Source organism: Mycteria americana, chromosome 1 (assembly GCF_035582795.1).
Source record: "Mycteria americana isolate JAX WOST 10 ecotype Jacksonville Zoo and Gardens chromosome 1, USCA_MyAme_1.0, whole genome shotgun sequence".
NCBI classification, from domain to species: Eukaryota; Metazoa; Chordata; class Aves; order Ciconiiformes; family Ciconiidae; genus Mycteria; species Mycteria americana.
Genome location: NC_134365.1, coordinates 103,532,439 through 103,559,081, shown reverse-complemented (window position 1 = coordinate 103,559,081; position 26,643 = coordinate 103,532,439). Strand labels below are relative to the sequence as shown.

The window sequence follows — 26,643 nt, the reverse complement described above, 5'->3', positions numbered from 1 at the left end:
TTGTATCTCATTTCTTTGTTTGTTTTAAAAAAATCTCAGATAATTTTCAAGACTACTTCTTCAGTTTGTCAAGATCCTACCTTCCAAGGTACCTGCAACCCTCCCACCTTCTCTCTTGAAAAATTAGTAGTCTTTTTTATCATATCACTCATCATGGGAATATTGGCTAGTTTTTCTTGGTAGGAGAAAGGACACACAAATTTGCATTTCTAATATTTGTTCTAATAATTTCATAGTCTCTTAAATTTATGAATAGACCAAACTTCCAAACTCGTACCTAACTGCATTGTGCCAAAATCAATTGGAGTTACCTGTCAAATGATCTATTTTACTGATCTGAAAGATTTCTATTGTATATTATATCATTTAGGCTATCTGAAGCAAGACTACACTAAACCTTACCATCATTCTTTATTGATTTTTTGATGCAAATTGTCTCCCAAATACCACCTGGTCTCTCAAATTGATATTGAAAATATACTCAACTACTAAGCTTTATTAAAATTCGTATTGTAGTGAAACATCATTGTGTACTTTTCCGACCAGTATATTCCCCTACAAGCTAATATACCATGACATTTTGAAATAGTGATAAAACTCATGTCTAATCTCTATTGCATCAATTTTACGAATTGTCCTATGTCACTTTCATTCACTTTCAGATTACTTACACTGATTACCTTTACTCGCTTTTCTGGCAATTTAGTTATATTATAGATGCGATTCTTCTGAAGCACTTCAGACATCTGGTAAACATTTGGCATGATGTGTTTTAACTGATTTTACCCATCAGTCTGAATAAAAACTAGAATTCTAATGCATGTTTGTATTTGGTAATGAAGTCGTACATAACACAAAAAAGTAACAGCAATATGTACCAAGATGAGATGACCTCATCATTCACAAACTTCAAAGAAATTATCATGTTATTATCTGTTAAGAAAAATATCTTACATTATGCCTCTCTCTTTTTTTTTCCTTTTCTCTTGAATGATAGCATCTTCAAAATCCCTGTATTGTCTCTTTCTTTCAGTGTGGATTTCATCATGCAAACTGGAGTAGTGCTAGCCACTAGTCAACATCTCTAGAGCTGTCAACATCTCTAGTTCTTTTTTCTCAGTCCTTGAATATCTGTCCAAAACCAGTTGTTCTTAATGACTCCTGTATGCGACACATGCAATATTACCTGGCTAACATGACCTAAAAAGGGATGCACTTTCTTACTAACTCCTGTTTCTTAAAGTGGTTACTGTAATGAGCATTTCCAGCATAGCTTTCATGCAAAAGGCCTTCCTGAGCACATCTTTTATTCAAAAATTTCTTAGGGAGCATTTTAATATTCATTTGCTGACATATTCTTAACACAAATGCATAGTTGCAATAATGAAGCATTTAAGACTGCAAAAGTAGATGTTATCATATAGTGTCACTACGCTAAACAGACAAACATCTCTGTTTCCAAATTGTTGCTAGCTGGGAACAAGCATATTTGTTTTTGATATGTACTTACACAGAGGAAGGCCAAAGGGTTATGTTCCAGGGAGGTTGGTCAGTTTTGTATTGTTCTGGAAGCAAGATTTTTTTTTTTTTTAAAGTATCTACAATGCTTTGAAGATATTAACTGATACGTATTTTACAAGTTGAAGATTTAGAGGTTATGCCTATGAATATGAACATAATAAAGAAAAAGAACTCCAGTGCTCAGAGTTGCATGATACCCTAATACTGCACTAAGATGACATACTGATGACAGGATATGCTCAGCTGACATGCAAGTCTCAAACCATAATCAACTGATATAGCAATATAAACATACATGGGCAATAAAAAACCCTCCCAGTTAACCCAATTTAGATGATGTGGACATGGGAGACTGGAGCAAATCCTCACTCAGTGTTTGATAACTGGGATCATGACATCTCAAAGGCTAGCTGTAGTTGGGGATATTTTACAGATGGTGGTGATAGTTTAAAGATGGAGAGTACACATTTGAATTAAAAGGTATTAATATTTTCTAAAAAAGCAAAATTTTACTCGACTCAGAAAATTCAATCATAACACTGTTGTCATAAATGAAGCACTTTATTATTAAATTATCCTATATATGATTTGTCATTTTTTTTTAAGTACATTAAACTAATGTCATCATAATTTCTTAGTTGTCCCATTTTCCAACTGACCAACTGTTAGTTACTATTTCTAGACACAATTACAAATTCAGCACAGAACGTGGCAAAATGAATGCAGAACAGATTGAACACTGAGGGGAATCTAACTGATGCAGCTAGCAGAAATGAAAATGTTGCAAGCCTGCTGACAGATTGGAAAGGAGTAGAAGGAAGCCAAATGAACTGACAAATGCAGCCAGAAAACTTGTGAGACAGCAGGGTACAAAAAAGCTAGACTTACAACAATATAATAGTAATTTCTAAAATGCGGCACATCACAAGACATGCATGATCATAGAGAACAATCTACAGATATTTATAAATTATAATACCATTACTGCTATTAACAAGTCAGCAACTAATTAATCAAACAAATGCTCTCTGCACTTAACACAGTATTTTAATTCATTTAAACTGAAAGTGACAAAGCTGAAAATAGCCACAGTTACCTGAAACATTGTGAATTTTCTGCTGGAAAATGTATTTCATTATCTTTCTACAAAGAAAATCAGAGTAAAAACGTGGCATGTGTTGATTACTCCTTTATTATTGACTAATTGCAGGATTCCTACAGCAGAATTCCTTTAGTACTTTCGTGTAGTGTTACTTTTTTCTCTTAGGTAGCTGAAGTCTAAACTTTCTTTAACAAGGTACGATACCAGATATACAAAGTATATTGTCACATAGCTTGAAGACTATTTTCATTGTGTTTGGGATAGAAACGAAGGCACAATATTTCTACAGGGGACAAGAAGACGCCCTTCAGCATTCTCAAATTAGAATCAGATTCCAAGCAAAGAAAATATTATTATTTTTGTCATTTGTATATAGGGTCTTTAAAATTAGATTGAGCTTCCTTTTTATAAGGTATGTCAACCTATCAATTCACTTAAGAGGAAAATCCTTAGTATTTAATTTTATTTAAAAATTTTATGGACATGGAAATTCATTTTCAGCTAAAAATTTTTATTGAATTCCCTTGTCCTTAAAATGTTGGTCCTTCCAGTTGCACTCTGAACGACACTTGTGTAACTGTTGTACACTGCTAGAGATTTCTAACAAAATGTCCTTTGGCTGTGTAGCCCCCATCCGAGGTAAATGGAAAGTTAGATTCATGGATGCATACTGTAAACCTTGAGTGCACTAAAAGAGCCATATCTGAAGTTAAAGATTCTGGGTTTTTTACATGCATAAAAACGCTGTTCTGGCATGCTTCCATCTCTGATGGAAAATGCAGTAAGTCCGTTGCACAAATCTACAGATTAAGCTAAATGCCTAGTGTGGTCCCAGGTGAGCGTGTATTTAGTCCACAAACACAGGCCCAAATATTTGCGTTCCACTTCCAGAGGCACTTAACTGTAATACTTTCTTTGCGTTTGTTCATAGTCATTGTCCTGCCTCCATTCTCGTTTTAGGTAGATTAATTTACTTTTGGTGAGATGCATTTAATGTATGCCACTTCTATAGGGCAATGGTTCAGAGATTTTTGTTATTGCAGTTTCTGTAGGGTTTCACACATTTTTGAGGCATATACTGTCCATATCAGCCACGTCTGTGACTTTAACAGGTATAAAAGACATAGCTCTTAACCTATATTGCATACATTTTTAGATCGACCATCAGGTATGCCAGATGCCATCTGCATCTATACCAAGGTGTAGATATGAGAGTACTCCACTTTCAGATGGTGGCCAAGACAGTATCCCTGTTCCTTCTGCATTCACCTGCAAGTGGTAAAATTTAATCCTTTATTTTCTTTAGTAAGTGAAAAAGAGCAGGGAAATCCATGAATGGCAAGAACTTTACATTTGCCTTTAATTTAAGGTCTCAAAATGTACTTTACTCTTTAAAAGAATTTTTAAAAATACTGGGATTAAGAAAGTTGCTGTCTCAAATATCATGTCATTCAGCATTAGCTGTGGCATTATTTTAGACAAACTAAGATTTTGAATAGAAGTATTATTCTTCTAATGTCATATTCCCAAGGGTAATGAAAGTAATTACAAACAGTATCACAAAAGGCTATGAACTTTACAAGGCTGTGTTTCCTTTGCCATATGAATCACTGAGTATCTAAAAATTGTTGAATTCCACTTCCAAGGAATCCAGGTGTGATGTAGTTGATGCAGAACTTCTTTTATGACATTGCTCAACACTATTTAGATGTCCTATGCCAAGGAACTACAATAATTACGTATCATCATTCCTAATATTTAAACAAACCAGCTTTGACATATCAGTGCAAATGTAAGCAGATAAAAAATGAGTAATAAACATTCAACTCTTGTAATGAAGTGAAATTGGAAGAAGTCAAAACATAGAAAAAAAAATAATCAAAAAAGGTTCTATTCAAAGTAACTGAAAAACTGTATAACATCACCCACAGAATTGCACAGAAACATTTTTTCAGTAATCTTCAGAAACATTTTTGGTATCTTTGATATCCTTGACCTTATTCTTAAATCACAACTTAGTAGCTAATCCATTTCATTTTCAGTACAATCACAGAAAATAGTGGTTTCAGCAAAGTATATTGCTTCTTAACAAGTAGTTTAACACTTACTGCACCTTTCTTTGACAATATTTCAGTTCTTCTACACAGCACCTACAATAGCTGTATTTAAAATTACAACTCTAAAAAAGGAATTACAAATGCCATTTCAAATGCAAACATTTCTTTTAGCTAAAATTTAGAAGCTTTCCAAAAGCATCCCCTACCTGATTTTTAACACTTGTAAACAAAATCTTAATAATATACTTTTTCATAATATTACAAGAAGACAAATTAAAAAATCATGTTTATTCAGCATATATAATTAAATATTTTGAACCTGTATGCATCCTGTGAATCAGCAGGATGTAGGTTAAAGTTGCACACAATTATGAAGTTTCATTAAAGTGCTCACAGAACATTAAAATGCTAGGAAATTATGGACTACAGTTCATATAAATATTAAATCACTCTTGTACTGCTCGCAAAAACTGTCAAGTCTTAGTTTAAATTTCTGTTGTGAACCTTTCCAAGAGTTGGTGGTAAGTGAACTATGGTGACCACAGTAAGGTTGGTTTTTTTGCTTACTGGCAACATATCACTAATATTTCATTGATTTACTTTGTAAAAAGAAGAAAAAGAGGGATATTGAAAACAAAAAAAATTATTTTCAATGGAACAGTTCAAAAGAACATTTGTCTGGGGCTGAAAGCCAAAAAAGCTTTCTAGGCTTCTTCGCATAATGAATACAGTTGACTATAACCCATGTATTATAGTTACTGCCATTATCCTATTTTTGACATTTTGTTAAAAAAACCTACAATTCATTACTCTTACTAAATGTTCCTATGTCTAAATTTGTCTTCACTGTAGTTCTGTCTTTTTTCTAACCCTTTTTTCTGACTAACTCAGTGGGCACAAAACATATGTGATGAAAATTTAAAAAAGGCCTACTATATACAACAGTACTACACAAAAAGGCATAAATATGATAGCAGTGAAAAACCTGTCTCAATACTCCAAAAAGATTCAAGCTTTACTCTTACACAAAATTTATCCCATTGCTCATGATTAATTTGCTATCCCTAGTATCATATTTTATTGTATATTCATAAGTTTAAAATACATGCAGGAAGTTACATTACTCCAAGGGAGTCAAGAAATATAAAATGTAATAATCATAGATTATAAATGATCTCTAGCTCAGGCAACCAGGTTGTAGATTCATGATGATTCCCATGAGGAAGGAATATTCAGATTGAAGCCATTGCAGTAACTCTTACCCTGTTATCCTGGCTCTTCTGTATCAGTCAAAGAAGGAAATCCTTCACCCTTAGAAACAGCCTTCAGTACAGAAATCAAAATAATTATGAAGAACAAAACATTTTCCCTCAGGAAATTTCCTGCACTGACCCAAATATGTGTGTGTGTGTGGGGGGGAATCTAAGTTGTTTTCATCTTTATCAGACACTGATTCCATACTGTGGGTAAATCAGCTGGGCTTGAGTTAAAGCCAAATTTCTCATAGCACTGCTACCTCAAACACATTACAGAGAATTTGATTTTTTTACTGAGGTGGTTTGCTGCAAGTTTTTCTTAACATACTACTATCTGTTCCAGAAAAGGCTCAACATATACGGCGGGTTAGTGTTTCTGTAAGAACTTCTCCATTGCATCTTTCTTTTTTCTCTTCAGAAATGTGCAAAATTTCATACAAAATCAGCTTTCTTTTCTAATTGTTCTGTTGCATTTTATTTTTAGAGGGAAAAATGTCACAGCAAAAGAGCCTTGGAAATCTAAAGCTGAGTTAGGGCACTGAAGGGACAAATTCAAACACCGAGTTCTACTCAGCTGCACAAAGCATGAAAGAAATCCCAGAATGCGCTGTAATCTCAAAACAGGTAACTGTACAACTCAGTGGACCAGATCTAAGCACATGCAATCCTGGGGGAGTGTATGTCTATTTGCACATCTCTCATGTTCACATACAATCGTGACCGTATATAAGACTGAAGTGACCACACACATAATAGAAATAACCAGCTTTTGAGCTGACAGCTAAAAATGGCAGCAGGTAGCTGCTGAAATAGTTCTCCTGTATTCCATTGTGGAGGACCAAAACGGGAAAACAGCGTATGTTTTTGCAAGTATTCTCTTAAGAATACTGTCCCTAAGGCTATGTCTGCACTAGAACAGTAGACGGGGCCAGGGCAGTACGCTGGAACACTGATGCACTATCATCCATATTTCTTATGTGTTAGCAGAGCCTCCAGTGTGGCTTTGGTCTTTGCCAACTAGCAACTCCCCTAGATATTTTCTGGGCATGGTGCATCTGGATAGTGCACGTTGGACAGGGCCTGCTTCCAGCAAGTGATATGGATGAGGCATGTAGTGAGCTAATGATTATTAAACTAAAAGCCAATGTCTGGTTTTTTTCTAATTGCTTACATACATATGTATTCTGACACAATACAGATATACAAGGCCAGTTCTACACAGAATTTAGACTTTAACTTTTTTAACTTTAAGCACACCACTTCAAAAGAAATGCCTATACCTTTAAAGACAGGCACATGTTGAAGTACTTTGGCAAGAAGAGTTTTTAAGCACTTCCACTAGACAAATAAATAACAATAAAAAAGATATAAAAATAGATTGTCAAAGAAAGAAGCTCCTTACTTTCCAGATTTATAGACTAAAACCTGCTCATTCCCTAGACAGAGACTCAGATAAGAGGTAGTATTCAAAATGGCTTTGTGGAGACACCTGCCTTCAAAGCCAGGGCACAGATCCTGGTTTATTTAACAGCGTAGACATAAATTCATTAGCTGTGCATGAAGTACCTGTTTTGAATATACATATAGACATCACACTTGCTTCTAAGTGGTTTCAAAATATTAATTTGTGCTAGCTGCACAATGCTATTTGGTACAAAGGCCTTGGAGCTTTTTCTGCTGGAACTGGTATATTCACAGAAGCAACGCTGTGCAGAAACACAAGGAGAGTTTCTGAGAGCACTCAGGTCTAGGGTTTTGCTCCCCAGCTAACAAATCCTGCCCTTCCAGAGTGCCTGTTGGCTTGGATTTGGTGCCACACTGAATTGGTTATACTACTTGTGGCTCAGGTGATACCTTCATTGGACTTGCTCAAGAATCTCTGCAGTTTTGCTCCAACAGGCAGTGTAAATAGTCCTCTGAGTCCTTCATCTACAGCTCAAGCTCATGGTCATGTTCATTGTCAGAAATCAAATACTGCATTAGATGGATCAGCAGTGTGATCAGTTATGGCAATTCCCACACTTGATTTTATCCAAAGAAATACTAACGCCTGAGTTTCAATGAGGAAGAGAACAAAACCACATGGAATTTCATTATTTCTCATTAATTCCACTCAATGGATAAAAAGTTCAGTATGGTCCATGGGCTTTCTCATTGCAGGGCAGAAAACTTGAAGTAAAATGACTCTGGGCAGTAAAAACAGAGGAAAAGAAACTGAACCAAGAACAGAAAAGGCAAGAAAAATCTTGATGCAATGACATGGGCAGCAAAAGCAATTGCCCTTAGTTATTGTGTCATGGAATGAAAAGCTAAGGCTAATCCCCTTAGCTTTCCCACGTGAAAGTGCAATCCAAACCTAATCCTTTTATAGTAGCTATACAACATGAAATGGGGTGTTTAAACAAATCCCCTTAATCAACGTGGCAAGAATCAGGGAGCTAAAGTCAATCCCCTTAGCTATCCTACATGAAACAGGGAACCAAAGCAATCTCCTTAGTTATGCTAGTGTTAATAATGAACTCTATCAGCCTTTTAAACTATTTTGATATAAAATTGTTAGTAATGTTCTTCTGACATACCATCACACATTGTGAGTATGCAGTAATATCTATGGTACAGTTAAGTTGAACATTACTAGCCAAATTTTATGGTGTAACTTATATGTCTAATGCTCACCACTTCATGACATACTAGTCATAAGCATAATGCAGGAATATCTATGTATCAGTTAGCTGAGAGGCAAAACAAAATGCTTGAGCTCTTCCTTAAGAAAAATTAAGAAATTGGGAGTATTCCTCATAGTATGGAAAGCTGACAAAAAGTACTAACAGACATGCAGAGAAATCACTGAACAAGGCCATAGTAAGCATATCATTACATAATTTAGCTGTTGTGTCTGCTAACTTAAACTTTGTTACCTTTTTTTTTTTTTTTACTTACTCTGCAATATGCCCAGTTTTTTAACACTACTAGTCAATTCCAAAGAAACATTAATAGACTTCAAATAACTGTTGCTACTTGAATTCATACGTATTTGTTCCATTTAGTGATAGCCTTGTTTGGGAGTCTTTATTGGTTTGTTTTTTTAAACAGATCTGGTTGATAAGATCCTTCCCCAACATTAAGATACCTAGAGGCAGGTTCACCTCCACCTTCGCCTTGTGTCAGTGTGTCCACTGGGAAACTTGGTTGTTTCTAAAAGAAACCACAGCATCATCAAGCCTCCAGAAATACAAAATGAAATCTGTACCATTTTGCCAAGTGAGGCCATCCATTTCTGTTCATTTCAATGTTATATGCTTGTCTTAACAAAACAAAACAAAAAGTTAGCCAAAACATCTGCCTTCTTCAAATGTTGTTCAAAATCTCAAAAGCACTTGTGATCTTTCAATTTATTTCTGCAAGTCACGTACTATGTTTTAAACTCTTAGGAAGGGATTCTTTTGATTAAATACAACAGAGGAGGATTATCCTCTTAAATCTGAAATATAATTATTATTCATAAACGCCTAGATTTTCTACTGGGTTTCTTTCTGTTTTGTTCTTCACAGAATTGTGATTATGAAAAATAATTCAGTTTCCTTATTAGCAGTTCAATATCTACAAACTATCTATTTTCCACTTTTTGAAGTAGCTTATTAGGATTATGTGAAGAGTATCCAATTCTGCTATGACTGCTTACATAAATACATGATCCATGTGGTAAAGGCCTCTGTACTTGCTTGGATCCCTTTTCAGGGTATGCACATTAGATCATGTGTGCAAATTACTGTGTAAAGTGCCTCTTCTTAAATCTGAAGTTTTCAATTCTTTATATTTTGGACTAGCAATTGCTGAACACTTTAAATGCTAACTGTTCCTCAGAGAAGTTTTCAAGCTCAAGCTTTGTACTAGAGGTTTAGAGACAGACACCTACTGTCAGAGAGAGCAAAGCAGAGAAGAATTTCTTCAACACTGCTTTCAGTCCAGCTGGACTAATTTTTTTCAGTAGTCTCAGGCCTAGTTTTACTACTCCAATGTTTATAAGAGGGCCAGGATCTCATCTCAGCCCTGAGTTCATGGAAGACTTGTCTTAGAGACAGAAAGTGGGATCACTTCAAAGCAGCAAGGAGGAGGTCAATAGGCAAGGAGCGTGCACAATCCAACACTACTCCACTAACTACTGCTTCTTGGCCATCTTTTAGCTAGCAATAGTCATAGCCTGGACGTCACTCAAGTTTTTAGCATGAATTCGTGGACAAGGAAGGACATGCCAGTGAGGAAGCTGGTAAAACAGGGACCTTTTGACAGAAGACAAAATACAGACAAAAGAAAAGAAACGGAGCAAGGAAAAGCAGGGAGAAAACTCTGTCTCTACCTACAAGGAAGACAACCAAATGCATTAAGCCCTTGAGGACTGCAACTAACATTAAGATTGCAGATAATGTCAGAAAGGTAGTGATAAGAGTCGTCCTTGTCCCACACCTTCTCAAAAAGAAATGGAAAACTCTGTCTCAGCACCACAAGGGAAAAAACTCTGAGAAGCAGAGTGATATTTAATTGTGCCCCAAACTGTTCCTAACTGCTGTACTAAGATCCACTTGGTGAGAATTCCAGTGGAACAGAAAAACTATTCGTATACAATATTTCCATCCTTACAACTGTTAAAACTGTTGGTACCCATGTTACATCTCATAATTTAAAGCACCATCAGAACATAAATGATTTACTGCAATTTGCAAAGGGAACTATGTGTGTGCTTAAGTATTTAAAAGAGGCTTAGAGAATGCTTCAAGCTTGCAGATTTCTTGATAAACTGGTTACTTTTCTGTAACTTCAAAAATTCATGTAATATATTTAAACACCTGTAAAAGGTTCAAAAGTAAAGCTGGGGGGGGGGGTTAACTTTCTGTTAATTCTAAGTAAAGGATTCCAATATAAGGTCAGGCTACTGCAAACCATTGAGAATATATTAATTCTTTCATTTTTATTATATATAGAAGATCCACTTTTAGAAAATAAATTATTCCTGTCACTAAAAATGATAAAAAGAAAGCAGTCGTTTGCCTAGAGTTTCCCTCAATTACTGAACACAGCGTATGAGTAAAAAGCAGCAACTGGTCCTGAGACAGTGAAGCATCTTTTGCTGCTGCCACTTTTACCTTTTTGTCTTGGAAAAAAAAATATTTTTGTGGCTTTTTAAAAATCCAGAGAGATTGCTTTTCAGAATACCTAGATATTTATCAACTACTTAAGCATTTATGAGACCATGTCCTAAGCACACAGGAATTCCAAGGGGTATTTCGCACGAGTTCAGTATAGTGGTTCTTAGTCTCTAAAAATATAATGGTTCAGATAAAGAGATGTTCAGTATGCACCTGGTATTTTCATAAATATTGCTTTTCTTCCACTTTCGTTTTGTCCTTTCTTTTCCATGGTTTTGTAATGAAGCCAATATTCAATTTGACGTTCTTCATAGCTCCATGTGTGTGCACAGGGAATGCTGAATTATAACAGAACAATATTATATTTAATTAGGAATGGATATGAGTGATTTTTTTGAATTTCAGAGTATTTACTTGTTGGCAAAACCCATAAAGATTCCGTAATTCAACACTGCTGAAAATACGCTATTTTAATAGGGTAAAAGTACCTATACCCTACGCAATTTAAATGAATCATTCTTCCTCCCTCAACCCAGTATGTTTCCTTCTCAAAATATGATTCTCTCTCTACAGAAAAAAGACAAGAATGTGTTAATTTTCACTAAATTACACTTTTTTCTTACTGCCCTTTTTGGCAAGCCAAGGTATTGTAAACTTCTGAATGCAAGATACGAATGTGAAACCTACAAAGACTTAAAATCTATTTTTCATGCACTGAGTACATAGATGTGCAACCCATGTATGGTACTCTGATTTATTTTAACTTCCAACCAATCTATTTTTGAAAAAAACAATACAGGATTTAGCATACATTTCATGGGGCTGCACAACTGAAAAAGGTAAATGTTTACTGTGCTCCACTACTTACAGTGTTTCTCATACCTACAATGAGAAACATTACAGACAATATAAATACTGCTACTGCCACTCTGTGCCCTCTTTTGCTATATAATATACAACGTACACTGAAAAATAATCAATTTTCTTTGTGCATTATAACTAAAGGATATGCATTGCACAAGGTACATTAAAAATCAGTATCCTAAGAAAATGAAGGAAATAGTCTTACATTTGCTGTTTGGCAGTTTCTGGGCATTGAGTGCATGAACTGGTTCTAAACAAAGTATAAACAAACATTTTTAGGAAAGAAAGGTTGGTATTTTAAATGGCACTTCTCTTCATCAAGGATTACAAGACTGCCTGCTTTGTTTCCTTTTTCTTTATGATGCTTCTGATGCTACCCAAAAGCGATTTAAAAAAAAAACCAAACCAACAACAGAGTCTTTAATGGTCATGAAAGCATATGGTCAAGCAAGAAAGCAAAGAGTATTTGGTGTGAGGAGGGAGTCGGGGAAGTTTGATCTTGGGCAAGAAAGAGCCCAACTCATTAAGGGTCATATAGTTTCATTATTAAGTTGATACATATGAATTTCAGCTAAGTGACCCCCCCTTGGTATGTTTTATGTTAAATACTTCACTATTCATGGAGGATGAAATTGAGGTGACAAGCTCCTAGCTTGACATCCTAGTAAGAGGTCATCCTACTAGAAAATCAATAAGAAAACTGCTTCTGTTTTGCAGATGGCCCATAGACCTAGCTATATACAGGAAATTCTACCTTTACTAGGAATATATTTGTATACAACACCATCTAAATTAAACAGGAATGGAAAAATAATGCAAAAAGTATATGCAACATTACTATCATAAAGTTCAGACTTACTATGTAATACATTAAAAATACAACAAATTGCTTTTGGTTGAGCAGTTTAGAGACTACTTCAATTGCTTTACTATTACAGATTACTGTTTAAGTATATAGCTGTTTTGTACTGAACCAAATATGTTTATAATCCTCCTTCATTATGTCTGCTTTCCTACAAGTGGGGTTTTTTTTAATTTACAGCAAATTCTATCTCATTGTTTAGGCTATGAATGCTTTAGATCTGTGACTGCACAGTGGCAAGCACAATGGGCCCAAATGTGTTTGTGATATCCAAGTAAGAACACGACGGTGTATTTTGCCAATAGCTATCCTCTGTGGAATCTGTAATTAGATGAAACCAAATGAAAAATAATCAGGATACTGCCCAAATGTATGTACAATAAAAATGAGGATGACAAATAATATCTCTTCTTCACAGTGCCTGGCACATTTTGTGAATTTAACCATTTCAGATGGAACATGCTCTGGTAACCCTGCATCCATCCAATAGGTACTCAAATTCCCAGCACAGTCACAGCTAATTCTCTGGCCAGGGTTTTCAGGTTACATATGCAGAAAAATTAAGATTTTTGCCATTTTAACAGGAAATACAGGTGAAAACAAAAACTCAGGCATGCACCAAATTACTCAGACTTGGCAGTCTGAGGGACATACAGTTTCCAAGAAAGCCTTTTACGTTCTAAGAGATGCTCCTAAAAGAAACAGAGAAACTTGACTCCCATAGGCAGGTCATCTCATAGGAGCAACAGCAATTCCTCTAGAAAAGCTTTCCTAGACATTTAACTAGATCTTCGGTATACCTAATTGTTTAATCCCTGCAGATGGAAATTAATCTAAAAAAATATCTCCCAACTTACCTTTTTCCTCATACAACGTCTTGACCGTCAAAAAGTATTCTAAATATGGCATTGCAGAGCATGGTGTCTGATTATGTCCAAATTACAGCTCAAATACGTGATTTCAAATATTTTTCTTAATGTCAGCTCCGTAAATATCCCATATTGTGTGAAAATCTGATGAGCTTCCTTCTTTTTCCTTCATCCCTGTTAAATGCTCTGACAGCTAAATCCCTACCTTCTATTAAACTTGTTATTAAAACCACAGCCTCTGTGACACCTCTGAAATCCTGCTGGTGAGCTTTCACAGATGTAACTACATATCTTTATTGCAGTTGAACTGCTGTAATAGAGGGAAGAATTTAGACTTTTGGATGCATTTTTTTCTCAAAAACATCCTCAGTTCTTAGTTAAAACTTTGCTTCTTGCTACTTCTGCAACACCTATCCACATGGACGCAATTCTCTTTTCCACAGACTATTCAGAGCTGTTTGCTTGGAATAAAAGTGAAACAACTTCAGATACAGGTCTTTTTGTAGTATTGACATTTTTTCCTATTGACTTTCACACAACTTTAATTTTAAATACGTTTTCTGGGTCTGGCTGGGATAGAGTTAATATTCTTCATATTGTCCGTATGGTGCTGTGTTTTAGACTGGTGACCAAAACAGTGCTGACAACACTCCAGTGTCTTAGCTGTTGCTGAAAAGTTCTTGCATAGCATCAAGGCCACCTCTGTTTCTCACTTTGCCCTCTCAAGGGGTAAGCTAAGGGTGGGCAAGAGGTGGGGAGGGGACACAGCCGGGACAGCTGACACAAACTGACCAAATGGATATTCCATCCCATATAATGTCACGCTCAGCAATAAAGCTGGGGTGGGGTGGGGTGGTAGTTTTTTCAAAGTAGCCATTGCTTGGACACTGGCTAGGCATTGGCCTGCTGGTGGGTGTAATTGCTTTTGCAACACTTTTTTTTTCCCCACTTACTAAACTGTCTTTATCTTGACCCACGAGTTTTTGCCCTTCTGATTCTCTCCCCCATCCTGCTGGCTGGGAATGAGCAAGCAACTGGATGGAGGCTTAGCTGCCAGCTGGGGCAAACCTACCACAATATGCCATTAAAGAAGCAGAGTATGTCTTTGAACTATGATGCCTTGTTCACAGAGTCACAGTTCTCCAACTACAGAGCAAACCAGGAACTGATAATACAATTAGATTTCTTAATTCTGGTTTTAAATGCCATAGAGTATCTTATTCACCCCACAAAGCCTGACCTTAAGCTATGTTTATACAGATGGTTTAGTGAACATAAAACGCTGTGACCTTTTTCAGCCATTAGATTGGGTATCACGTGATGCATGGTTAAAAGTAGTTTACAATATTCAAGCACAGATTACAGAGACTAGGAAGTATTATCATATATCATATAGTCATATAGCATCATACATACATATTAGCTATCAAAAATGAAACACTGAAGGTTTTTTCTAATCAGACTTCTCAAAGTTAACTTGTTTGGGAAATATTTAGAACACAAAAGTCACACAGGATGATATAAATATTTTGTTCAGAAACACTCACTGGAGGATGACGTAGATTTACATATCTAGGAGTGGGAATACCACTTTTACCTAAGGGATAGATTACTATGTGGTTCTAGAAGTTCTAGAAGACAATTATGAATCACAGTGAGAATCAACCAAACATGAGCTCCCAATATTATTACTGTAGTGATGTTTGATGTTTAAACAGGAGAATAGTAAAGAAAAGTGGCATGATGATTTGTAACTGTAGAAAATCAGACTGTAAATGCTACACACCTGTGTCCATATTTTCAAAAAAGAAGAGCCATACACTGATTTGAACTTTGGAGAAGTAGGAGGAGGAGCAATGAAGGACTTCATCAACTTAGATACAGTATGAGGCTGAGAAGGAAGACTCTGACAGTAGGAACCCTTTTTTAAACAGTGATCTAATTAGTTAATGGAACAAATTACCAAGGAAAATTATGGTTTCTTAATGTCTTTTAAAAAGATACACTTCAGTGAAATACTTGTTACTGAGTAAACGCAATGGTGAAGCTTGAAACCTTACAGCCTCTGATATAAGGGCGATCTGATTAATTGTTCCTTCTGGTCATAAAGAATTTATATCTCTATTGAGTTCTAATAGTTACAGTATTAAAAGTGAAGATTAGAAGTACTGATGATATTGTAATTCACACTGCTACACAAAATGTTCAAATCACAGTCATCCATAAAATCAATATTGTAGTAGCCATGTGGATATGCAAATTTATATGTTTAGAAAGACACATAACTTATCTGGTTTCTATTTCATAGACAAATCCAAATGACTGGGAACTACAGCTAGGAGAATTTGCATTTCTTTCACGTTATAATCTGCACTATTTATTTGTTGTTATCTTTTGTAAATGTAGTTCTCTGATTGTAGATAACCAGATAATATGAAATGCAGAACTAAATTGTGGACACCAAGTATCACCGTATCTACCATACACTCCCTATCTTTTTCTTACAATGCCATACTGCTACCTGAGCATGTTTAATGCACTAACCTCACTTTGCATATTAGTGATTTCACTGTGCACATCTTAATCTTATATCTCAGATACTTGCTTACGTTTTACTTGCTTATCTCGCTATCTTTTACCACTTTCACATTACTTGCGCTGTTCTCTATCATCTCACCACCTTATATTCCTTTACTATGTTTTGTGTGTTGTGCCTAAAGCTCAACCTGATACTTGTATTATCATTTCACACAGTAAAGTCGTACTGCCTTTCTTTGTTTGTTCTTTTCTTTAAGTCAACTTTCTTTGCTAACTTCTTACACCGTTTTCTACTCTTTATGCATCCAATGACTTTGTATTGGAGAGTGCTACTTTTTTGCTAATTACTTTGTTTATTGATAGTTTGAATAAAGAAATGGGCCTAAGCTTCTCTCTCTTTCTTTAGAAGTGTTTTGTTTTTATGTGACTTCAAAGGAAATTAGGAGAACTCTAAAATATAATCAATCCACTTAAGAAAATTAATAGTTAAAAATCTTAAGTATTGTATAAGAATGTTCCAAGACATATTGGCCCAATCACCTTCAGAGATATCACTTAAAAATGAAGGTGAAGATGGATGCAGCTACACGGAAATAAATGTTTGCAGGTTGGCACTGGAAAACCTCAGTATCATCTCTGATTACGACATTAAAAAGATAAGTAACTGAGTACTGGTGACAAACAGTACTAAGCCATTCAAAAATGTGTTACCATAAACTATAGAAATGTCTTCTAATTAGCTGAGAAGGAGCTAAAAAGTGAATTGTTGACTGATGCATATACTGTAAAACAATTATTTTAACAGAGAGGATAGGGGAAAAAAAGTCAGTACTTTGACAAGTTCTGTCTCAACAAATTCATAACAGAAAAAAACCCTACAACTGTATATTGGTGAGAGTTATTAAAAATTTTTCAAGATCCCCCAAAGAAAGCAGATATTTAAAACAGAATTACTTCTGTGGATAAATCAATAGAAAAATTACCGATTGACAAGGAAGCTGTTCAAATAACTGCAATAACTGGGATTAAAATAGTTTCATCGCTCACACAGCTGTCAAATAATTTAGAGGACTTCTAGTAGGCTCTTTACTGCTGAGGCTATACATTTTGCCTACCATGACAAGTCAAGGTAGCTTGTGCAAGCCCCTTCCACATGTAAATAATTTCTTGCAGCCTTGTGTTATGAGTCACCTTGCCCTTCTATTACGCTAATTTTAAAATGTTTTTGGAATTTATGAAGGGGCTACACACAAGTTAAAACTTAAATTAATGGTGGAAGCAGAATATTTTTTCATTATTAATTTTCTTCTTCAAATAAGAACACTTTATTCCTAATTAACAGTTGCAAAGTAGATTCAGCTCATGCAAAATAAGGCATTGTTAAAGTTAAGTAGGAGTACTTATGGTAGAAGTTTATCAGGAATAGACAGGCCCTTATGACTATAGTCTCCAAACCATAGCTCATGAGCAAACTTTGCTCACAAAATTGTGTTACATTGCTTAATGCAATGGGAAATAAATAATAATTTTTAAAAAGTTGCATTGAAGTCAGAAGGAAAAAAAACAACAACTCGAGTTGCCCAAGGTACATTATTTTATTAGTATTGCTGCTAATGGATAAGTGAAGGTTGTGGACCACTACATTTTAGTTAGGCTTTCAGTTTTTTTCCTTTCCTCCCTAATTTTCAAAACCTTATTAACTACTTAAACAGTGCTTAATCCCCTAGAAAAAATCTGCCCTTCTAACAGTCACAGCACCACAGGCTACAGTGAGAAAACCTGAGAAAAATAATCCTATCCCCCAAGGTCAGCTAACTGACTTTAGCTGGAACCCTGGATAATGGTTCACATGAACTCAACTGGCCTGCCCACTAGCTCACATTTAGATCCTCTTTTGAAACCTACGAAAGGACTCATTCCCATTTTTTGCACCAATCCAAAAAAACTTATTCTGCATTTTCAAGGTTATGGAGTGACAGCTGGTTGAGTAAATATCTACTTTCATTCCATAGTGCATGCTTTTTCATAAATCAATTGGTCATTTTGAACTATAGCCCAAAGAATGCAGGAAGTATCAGATGTGTCCATTATTAAAGTAGAAATTTTAGACAGCCCATCACTGAGAAGCTAAACTGGAACTCAAACAACAAAAGCTGATTCTATTGACCTCAAAGATATTAATGTTTTATGCTTCATTTTTGTAGCTCTAAGCACTTAATTTATTACCTGTTCAAAATACAAGGAAAAAATCTAACAAGCAAATAAAGAAAACACATTTGTAAGAAAAACTATTGTATTCTCATGCTTCAGGAAGGTTGTGCAAATAATTGGGAAGAAAATGAAAATATAAAATCACATATTATATTGCCAAGGAATGGATAACACAGTTGTGCATGACTCATCTTTGCAGCTAAATGATGGGATTGCATACAAATGCCGCATACAAAACTACTGTGTTGTATCTTTACTTGCTTTGGTAAGCTCTAGAGGTTACCAAAACTGCTGAAAGCTTGCAAACATTACGTTATGAATCTACCGTAAATAAAAAGTCTGGGAGGTGAAGGTTAAGGTTCTGCAAATTCCAAAAGAATACCTCCTAATATTTTCTCCTACTTCACCCTAGCCTGTTAGTTTAAAATCTCTGAGGCATACTCAATATTACCGAAATCCCAAGCATTCATATTTCAATTGCTATTTAATTTAATGGAAACATTCTTTGTAACTGAGTATGCCAGTAAATTAATGACTTCTGTTAATGTCACAGTCTCAAGAAAACTTATCATCCCATCCTCCTAACCTCAAAAATGTTCATCAGAGCAGTAACCATGTCAATGACATTTTTCTTACATATGTAAACACCACACACACACTTATTGGGGGTGGGGTGGGGTAGGGGTGGGGGAGAGTCTGATTAAAGGAACATGTAAGATTTACACAGTATCTGAACAACAGTCTCTATCAAAAGCACAAACAAACCAAAACCTGTCACTCTCCTCCAGGAAAAGGGAAAATGTTGATGTGCCCATCATGGAACAAAATAGGTTCTTATTTCTGCAGTGATAATCTCAATCACACCAATAATTATGCCATATTCTGAATTATATTAGGACAGATAAGTAACTCGGATTAGATAGCGCTGTGGGCATAAAACAACATCTCTGATGTTTGTGCAAGATTTAGAAAGACAACGATTTTACTGTTCTTTACTAACTCACTAAGTATAATAGGAGTTATTAGACAACCCCAAAATAATTATTTTGCCTTACATTTTAATAAGAATCAAGTAATAATTAACATGAACATTGGCCTTTTGTTTCAGAGATTGCATACAAAAGTGACATGAAGAAGCATACAAATGTCATATTCTGTTAATTACATGAGCACTTGTAAGCTCAATTTTCTTCTTACCTTTGTGTAAGGTACAGGATCCCAGAATAACTTAAATAGAAACCGTTTAGAAATACATTCCAGTGCAGTTTTTAACTTTATTACCTTTAATATTTTATAAGCCAAAGTAATGTAACTTTTCATATTTTAATAGCTCTATGCAATTTTTCAGTACGATCAAATATCTAAACCAAAATGTACATTTGGTATATTTTAATGAAGTTTGTCAGAATGATGCTAACTCTGAAAAATCAGCAAACATAAATTTTAATCAGCAGTTCTGCATAACTCTCAGTGAGTGAGAGAAATAACTCTCATTTCATATAAGTCGTTTGTCTCCACTATTTATTTTGGGTTTTTTGTTTGTTCCTTCTTTCTGCACCGTTTCACAGGTGCAGCATTGCCACTAGGTCCTACTGCTCACAGCAGCCCTTCCTGGAATGTTGACCTAAGGCATTTTCCTTCATTCCATTGTGAAAAACAGAGGACCTTGTTTGTCAGCATATCCAGTCATCTCCTGCTGTATGTGACCAATATCTTATAGTCTCTTTCTTATCATGCTTCTCCAAATCATAATCTTATCATGCTTCTCCAAATCATGTATTCTCACCTGTACAACTTCGCAAAAAGTTTGTTCAAAAACTTCTTTGTTGTAGTGCACATGAATCTTTATTCCATTTACAGCCTAGATTAATTCATCAACAGTTTAGACATATATTCTTCCTGAGTTAACAGTACATGCACACTTTTCTTAACTACATCTCCACGCTTACTTTATCCAGTCCCTCTCACAGTTTTCACTCTAGCCTCTTCTGCCTGTTTTATGTCCCAGGAAGCCTTATTCTGTATGTTTTCCTCATGCTATACAAATCACTTTTCTCCCACATATTTACTCTCTACTTTTTTTAAAAACCAAATTGTCCTTATTTGGGAAATTCTCTAATAATTGAATCCCAAGTACTGACTCAAATGTAAACTCCCTGTATTCTAGTAAGTGCTGCCAATTCTTAAAGCACAGCAAAGGTCCTAAGACATCTGAAAACCTCAATATGCTGCAAAACTAATATTAAGGGTTATGTATGACCAAGCAAAATAGATACGTTGTAATAGCTATGTTTTAAATCAACTTTGAGTGCAGTTTTTTTTGTGCTTGTATATTGTGGTTATTGTTATTGGAGTAACTAAAGCTTTTAAGAATTTACAGAATAACTGAAATTATATCTATCTTGTGTGCTTTCCAAATGCCAGCCTCCTTGTTCAGTTCAATGGAGCTCATCACAAAGCCAGAACAAAAAATTCCTCACTGTATTTTCTCATCATGGTATATGACAATATTTGCTATTTGGTTTTTGCTAAAGCAAAAATTCCTCACTGTATTTTCTCATCATAGTGTAGGACAGTATTTGCTTTGTCTAGGATTTTTGAAGGAAATAAAACTTTCAGAATTATAACTCAGATTGCATGAGACTGCATACAAAACGTACAACACAGAAGTATCTGTAACAGACTGAAATTATGTGGAGGAATAAAAGAACTGGAAAACCCTGAAAAAGAGTAATCCATAAAGTTGAAAATAGGCTGAGATTAAGAAATGTCACATTGCTTGAAATCCCTGAAGGCAGAGACACAGAAGGCATTTTATAAAAATGGATTATTAAGGTGCTGAGGATAGACAATTTCTACTTCCTTCTGGAACAGATCACAAGAAATAAAATAACTTAAAATGAAACAAGATTTTTCACTCAGAAAAACAGTATTTTCTGAGCTTATTTCAGAGAAGCAAGTAATTATACGCCTCATACACAAGAATTAAGAGATAATGCCAGCTAATATAAAAATAAGTGATATACAATATGTACAGTGACATCAGAACTAGAAGCTGATACAATACGTGTTAAATGCTCCAGTATACTATATCTTAATTAAAAAGTTAAACTACAAATGCCTCTGATATTCTGTTACGTGCATTAGCTGGGTGGAAAGAGAAGACAGGTTTTGGAAGTGTAGCCACTGGCAAAGCACTGATGGTTGAACTTCAAATAGTAAAAATGCTCCTCTTCCCCATGCATACCTGGCCACACCACCTCCAAGTATATCAGATGCCCCTAACACTCTGGGGCCCTGTATGCAATGTCAAGTGCCCCCTGGCAATCTGTACTAACAGTACAGTGAACCCATATTAAACCGGAATAGCAAACTTTAATCTAGAAGGCTCAGTGCAGAAAAAAACCTAAAACTACTTAAATATTTTCTCTGTTTAAACTGGTTTAATGACATTAACATATTTATAATGTTTTTCTGATTTAGCTAACCTGATACCATTTTACCAGATGCTAGTTCATATTAATTGTCACTTAAATCATTAAAGTTTTGTTTCAAGTTATAAAATCAAAATTGATTTTTCCTTTTATTTCACAAAAAATGTAGTCATAATACATTCCTCCAGTGTAGGAATTTTTAATATGGAACTTTATGATGTGTAACACTTTATGATGTGTAATCAGATTTAAAGTAAGATAGATTGTTAACACTCAGAAAAGCAAGAGAAGAGCATAATAATGTGTACTCATGTCATTCTCACATTTGTTATTCCTACTTACAACACAGGCTGCTCCAGTCCTGAGAACAACTAAAATCTTTCTGACAAGTCTATATTGCAAGAATATCTATCCAGGTATAACAGCCATTCACGTCCAGAGTGGCAGAATGCCAAAATCAAGACAGTAAAACCAAAACGGTGAGTGACTTACCCCATTTAAAGGAAATGTTTTCCATCCTAGTTCTCCGAGGGCAGCTGTAGTATCAAGTAACACAACTGAAAATGGAAAAAGAAATGGTATGTTTGTGGGATTGCTTGGATTAGACATATACAACATAATAAAGTATTAAACTGGTATGACTTGAACTAGCCATATTAGCCAGGTACATCTGCTAAAAGCTATTAAAGCAATTAAAATGTTGGAGTATGAATAAGAACAGAATCTAAACATTTAGGCTTTCATGGCTTATATTTCATTATCAAATGTCTCAGAAGATACAACTCATACAAAATCTAAATCTTTTGCAGAACTCATTGCCAAATCGCAATACACTACCAATGCTTAATCATTAAAAGGTGCCTGAATAAGCATGCACATTTCTGCAATTCCTTGCCTGGAAATCTAGAAAGTCTGCACAGGGACTTAAGCATCAAAGCTAATAAAATAAAGAAAAACAGAGTTTCAAAAGTAAGATGTTTTAAAAAAAAACCATACACTTCCCAGAAGATTATGTAATATACAAATCATATAATTCAGAAAGAACACAGACTAACAATTTCAGTGTTGATATTTTAGCTGGAATATCATAGTGCTGAAAGCCGCTACATACATTTTGCACCATTTCTGCCAGATTAATTTTGGTTTTTTTTATATATGACAGGAAGTGCATTATTGTACTTGCATATTACAAAATGTTTCTGCATTATTTTAATATGTTAAATTACATTAGCTTCATTTTTCTCTTCCTTTCACTAATAATGCAAAAAATATACGGAACACAGCTCATAGTGATAAGCAAGCTGACTGTAAACTAAATATTTAGTACATGAGCCATTGTACCTACATGTACTACTGCCCTCTAATGGAATTGTTTAATCTGACCCTCTAATTTAAGAAATGTAAATTAGGATTTATACATAAAATTAAGCATTGTATAGGGCAGTTTATTTTAATTATCAACTTAGTGTGTTTTGAATGCTCAGTTCCTCCTTACAGCCCACAAATTCCAGTTCTTCTTTGCATGGTTAAATGATGGAGAAAAATGAAGCTATTAGTTTGGAACATGACACCATTATCCATACATTTGGGGGTTTTATGCTGTTGTGCACTATCTTCCACCTCTTATCTGTCCAATCAATCAATGTATAGCTATCTATAATGTGTTCCTATAAAACAGTACAGCAGCAGTAGCAAAAGCCAGGTCATGGTTTTTTGCCTTATGGAAAAGGCACATTGGCATGGAAACTGTGTGAACTCGCCAGCTTACTAGAGGAAACTTGACCTAGCATCTTCCTTTGTCTTTTGTATTAGTGACAATTAGAGTTCCTCTATACTTGAATGTATGTTGACTTTTAATCTGAAACTGAAAATAGTCTTATCAGCAAATTTACAGTCAGATAACAAGCTCAACATTAACCAAATAAAAGTTTAATGATTTATTTGAAGAAACTAATGACATTTTAAAAAGGATGTTCAACAAAGGGGAGTATTCTGCTCTCCACTTCTTCACCACTCCACCAGTTTATGAAGCTTTGCGAATAACTTGAAGATAAATGAAACATTTTTTCACAAGCCCTATTTTACTTCCAAAAAATGGAATCACTATCCCTATTGAGACTATTGCTGCCTTCTTCTTACTTACAAAGCTGTGATTTACAGCTGTCATAATATTTTCTATTTGCATCAGGCTACCATACTCTTGTTGAAGAGTCAGAAAAGTGTCTTCCCATTTGGCCTGTGATGCCGCAGTTTCCTATATAAAGTTATAATGTACTGGGGATCTGTCACCTCCAAAAAAATTAAGCCACTGGGTTTAGACATTTCCTTTTCATAGAGAAGACCAAATGCTCAGCTGGCTTCTGAGAATATTTCAGTTCATCTTAGGAGTTTGTTTTCTTCTCTCCATCTCTCCTCCCCTCCTCTCTCACCCAGCAAACATGGACTATTTGTAAATATACTTGGTTTTCAGCTGAAGTTATATCTTACTACTTATCAAGTGCTATTCTGATGATATTTTAATTCTTTAATACAGAATTAAATAAATAATCACAAGAAAAACACTATATGTTACTGCTAAACCTATGGATCTGCAGGCAGAAATTAAATGTTTCTCCAAATAGTGTTGAGGCTTGAAGTGCCATTTCAATTTTACAATTTTTGTGGTAGCAGAACCATGATTTAATAAACATCACCCAGGTATTCAAAACTAATACTTCCAAGGAACAAGCCCCAAAATACAGGAAGGAAAACTAATTCATTTCTTCAGTGGAGCCTGAAGTAATTAATTCCTTGCCCAAATTAATCAAGTACTATTTGAAAGCTCAAAGCTATACATTAAAAAAATCAAATACTAGAGTAAATTCATCACTGCTAAGTTTAAATTTAGTTGAGCCATGATCTAATAATATTTCTTGTATAAACTTACCAAGTGATTCCCATCAAATAACTGAGTTTTGTTAAAATACGATTTTTGGTATGTTTTACATATCAGGCATCTATATGCTCACATATGCTCACCTATATCCACCAAATCTGTTAGAACCTCAAACTGGAGAACTCAAACAACCAAACAACTGCTAACCAGAATTAGAATGCTATCACCTTCAGAGTCAGAAATGAAAGTCATAAAAAATAAAAGACTTTCCAACAGTACTTGTATTACAAGACATAAAATAATTATCAATCAAAAATGTGCAAATACTGGCAGATCAAATAAACATTATGTTTATAGCAAACAAATACAAACCCCAGTAAAGCAGTGAAATCAACAGAGCCAGCAATACAAATAAGGACACAGATAAAGTAATAAAATCCTTGCACACTTCAGTGATTTGGAGATATCTACATGATAGACTTCAGTGTGGGACAAAGATACCCAGGCTATCTTTAAATGAGGTAATTAAGAAGCAGTCTAGCCCCAGAAGCACAGACCTGATGGCAGACAAATTTGCACTGCCAAGAAGCTTCCAACTTGCAGCTCCTTGGCAGAAAATTCACTCTGCCAAAAAAATCCAGACCAAGAGGAATGCCCACATGTATACATCTGAATTACATACAGGAATGAACACTTCTCCTCTGGCTGCAGAATAGTGAAAGTTTCTAAAGAACTGGAAATTCACATGCAAAGGGACTAAAAAGAGATGGTGGACACTACACGTATGACGCTTAAAATGAGAGAAAATTCCCTAAAAAGTTAATGGAACCAGGAAGCTATATTTAGTGATCCTTGTCCCTATGTTTACTTATTTACACTCCCTTTATATGCCATAAAAAGCCCCATCCCTCTTAAATAAGACTTCATGCAAAGTGGCCATTATGGACAAGCCATTAACTGTCAGGATAAGCAGAAGTGTGTGTCTGGAACTACTGCAGTTAATATTTATGAAAAAAGCTATAAATAAATCGGTTGCAACTAGAGCAATGTTATTGACATTTCTGACATCCAACCTCCACTTGTAGCAGCCAATTTTTTGAGGTGACATAGAGTGTAAAACTTGCAGAGTGAACAAGAGTGAAAGAGTGTAGATGTGCCATTACAAAGTCATGTCACGATTCAAAATGAACTCAAACATCCTTTGAAAGATCTCTTTGGATTAAAAGAACTTAGATTTAGCACTTGCATGTCCTACCTTAAATAACTGAGCTAGGGATACTGTCACTTGCCCAACAATAATATACAGACTTAAACACAGAACTGTAAACCTATTGTTTTAGTTAACTGCACAGTTCATTCTTAGAATTTAGAAGTGTTTAGCTTTGTTTTCCAGTACATACTTTAATAGATATTACATTATTATAACTCATTTTGCCATACTGAACTCCAGTTTTCTTTTTTTTTGGACATATCTTACACTGCTATTATTAGACTTTACAATTGAAATTAATCTTCTCAGAGGTTTTGCCCAGTCCTGAGGGAACTGTTTTATTTAAAATTATGATGAGCAGAGCTCCAAGGACTGACGGTGTGGAATTTTAATTCTAATTTCAAAATACTGTTCTGAAGATGAACTCTACAATCTTGTCTGTACAACCAAGGAAAAAGCCTTCCAAACATTCATTTCACCAGTTTCTTTTCTCTTCTTCTTTTTCTACACACCTCCAGACAGTCTGACCTAACAGTTTTAAATGAATAGAGGATTTTGGCCAACTTCATGGAGCCATAGTCCAACATCAGAACAGGCCATCAGATCACCCAGCTTGACCTCCTGTTCATTGTGCACTAACACATTTCACTTACCTCTATAGTGGGTAAGCCAAAGATTTGCAAGGAAAATAGAACGACAA

General features: G+C 35.1%; 1 protein-coding gene and 1 long non-coding RNA gene across 11 annotated transcripts in view; one reads left to right on the top strand and one right to left on the bottom strand.

Moving 5' to 3' along the window:
- The window catches only part of EPHA6 (EPH receptor A6), a 532,902-nt gene that overhangs the window by 473,347 nt on the left and 32,912 nt on the right, over positions 1-26,643 (bottom strand). For 9 of the 10 annotated variants that reach the window (XM_075515531.1, XM_075515576.1, XM_075515552.1 and 6 more), the window contains exon 2: positions 22,351-22,415. In XM_075515531.1, the coding sequence (XP_075371646.1) occupies positions 22,351-22,415 (65 nt within the window). Of the gene's footprint in view, positions 1-2,617; positions 2,665-22,350; positions 22,416-26,643 lie in introns of those variants that run through there. The other variant, XM_075515594.1, reaches the window with a different exon arrangement.
- LOC142416288 (uncharacterized) lies at positions 20,607-26,570 on the top strand. Its single transcript, XR_012777681.1, has 3 exons — positions 20,607-20,672; positions 22,208-22,337; positions 26,466-26,570. It is a non-coding gene; the product is annotated as an uncharacterized LOC142416288 (long non-coding RNA).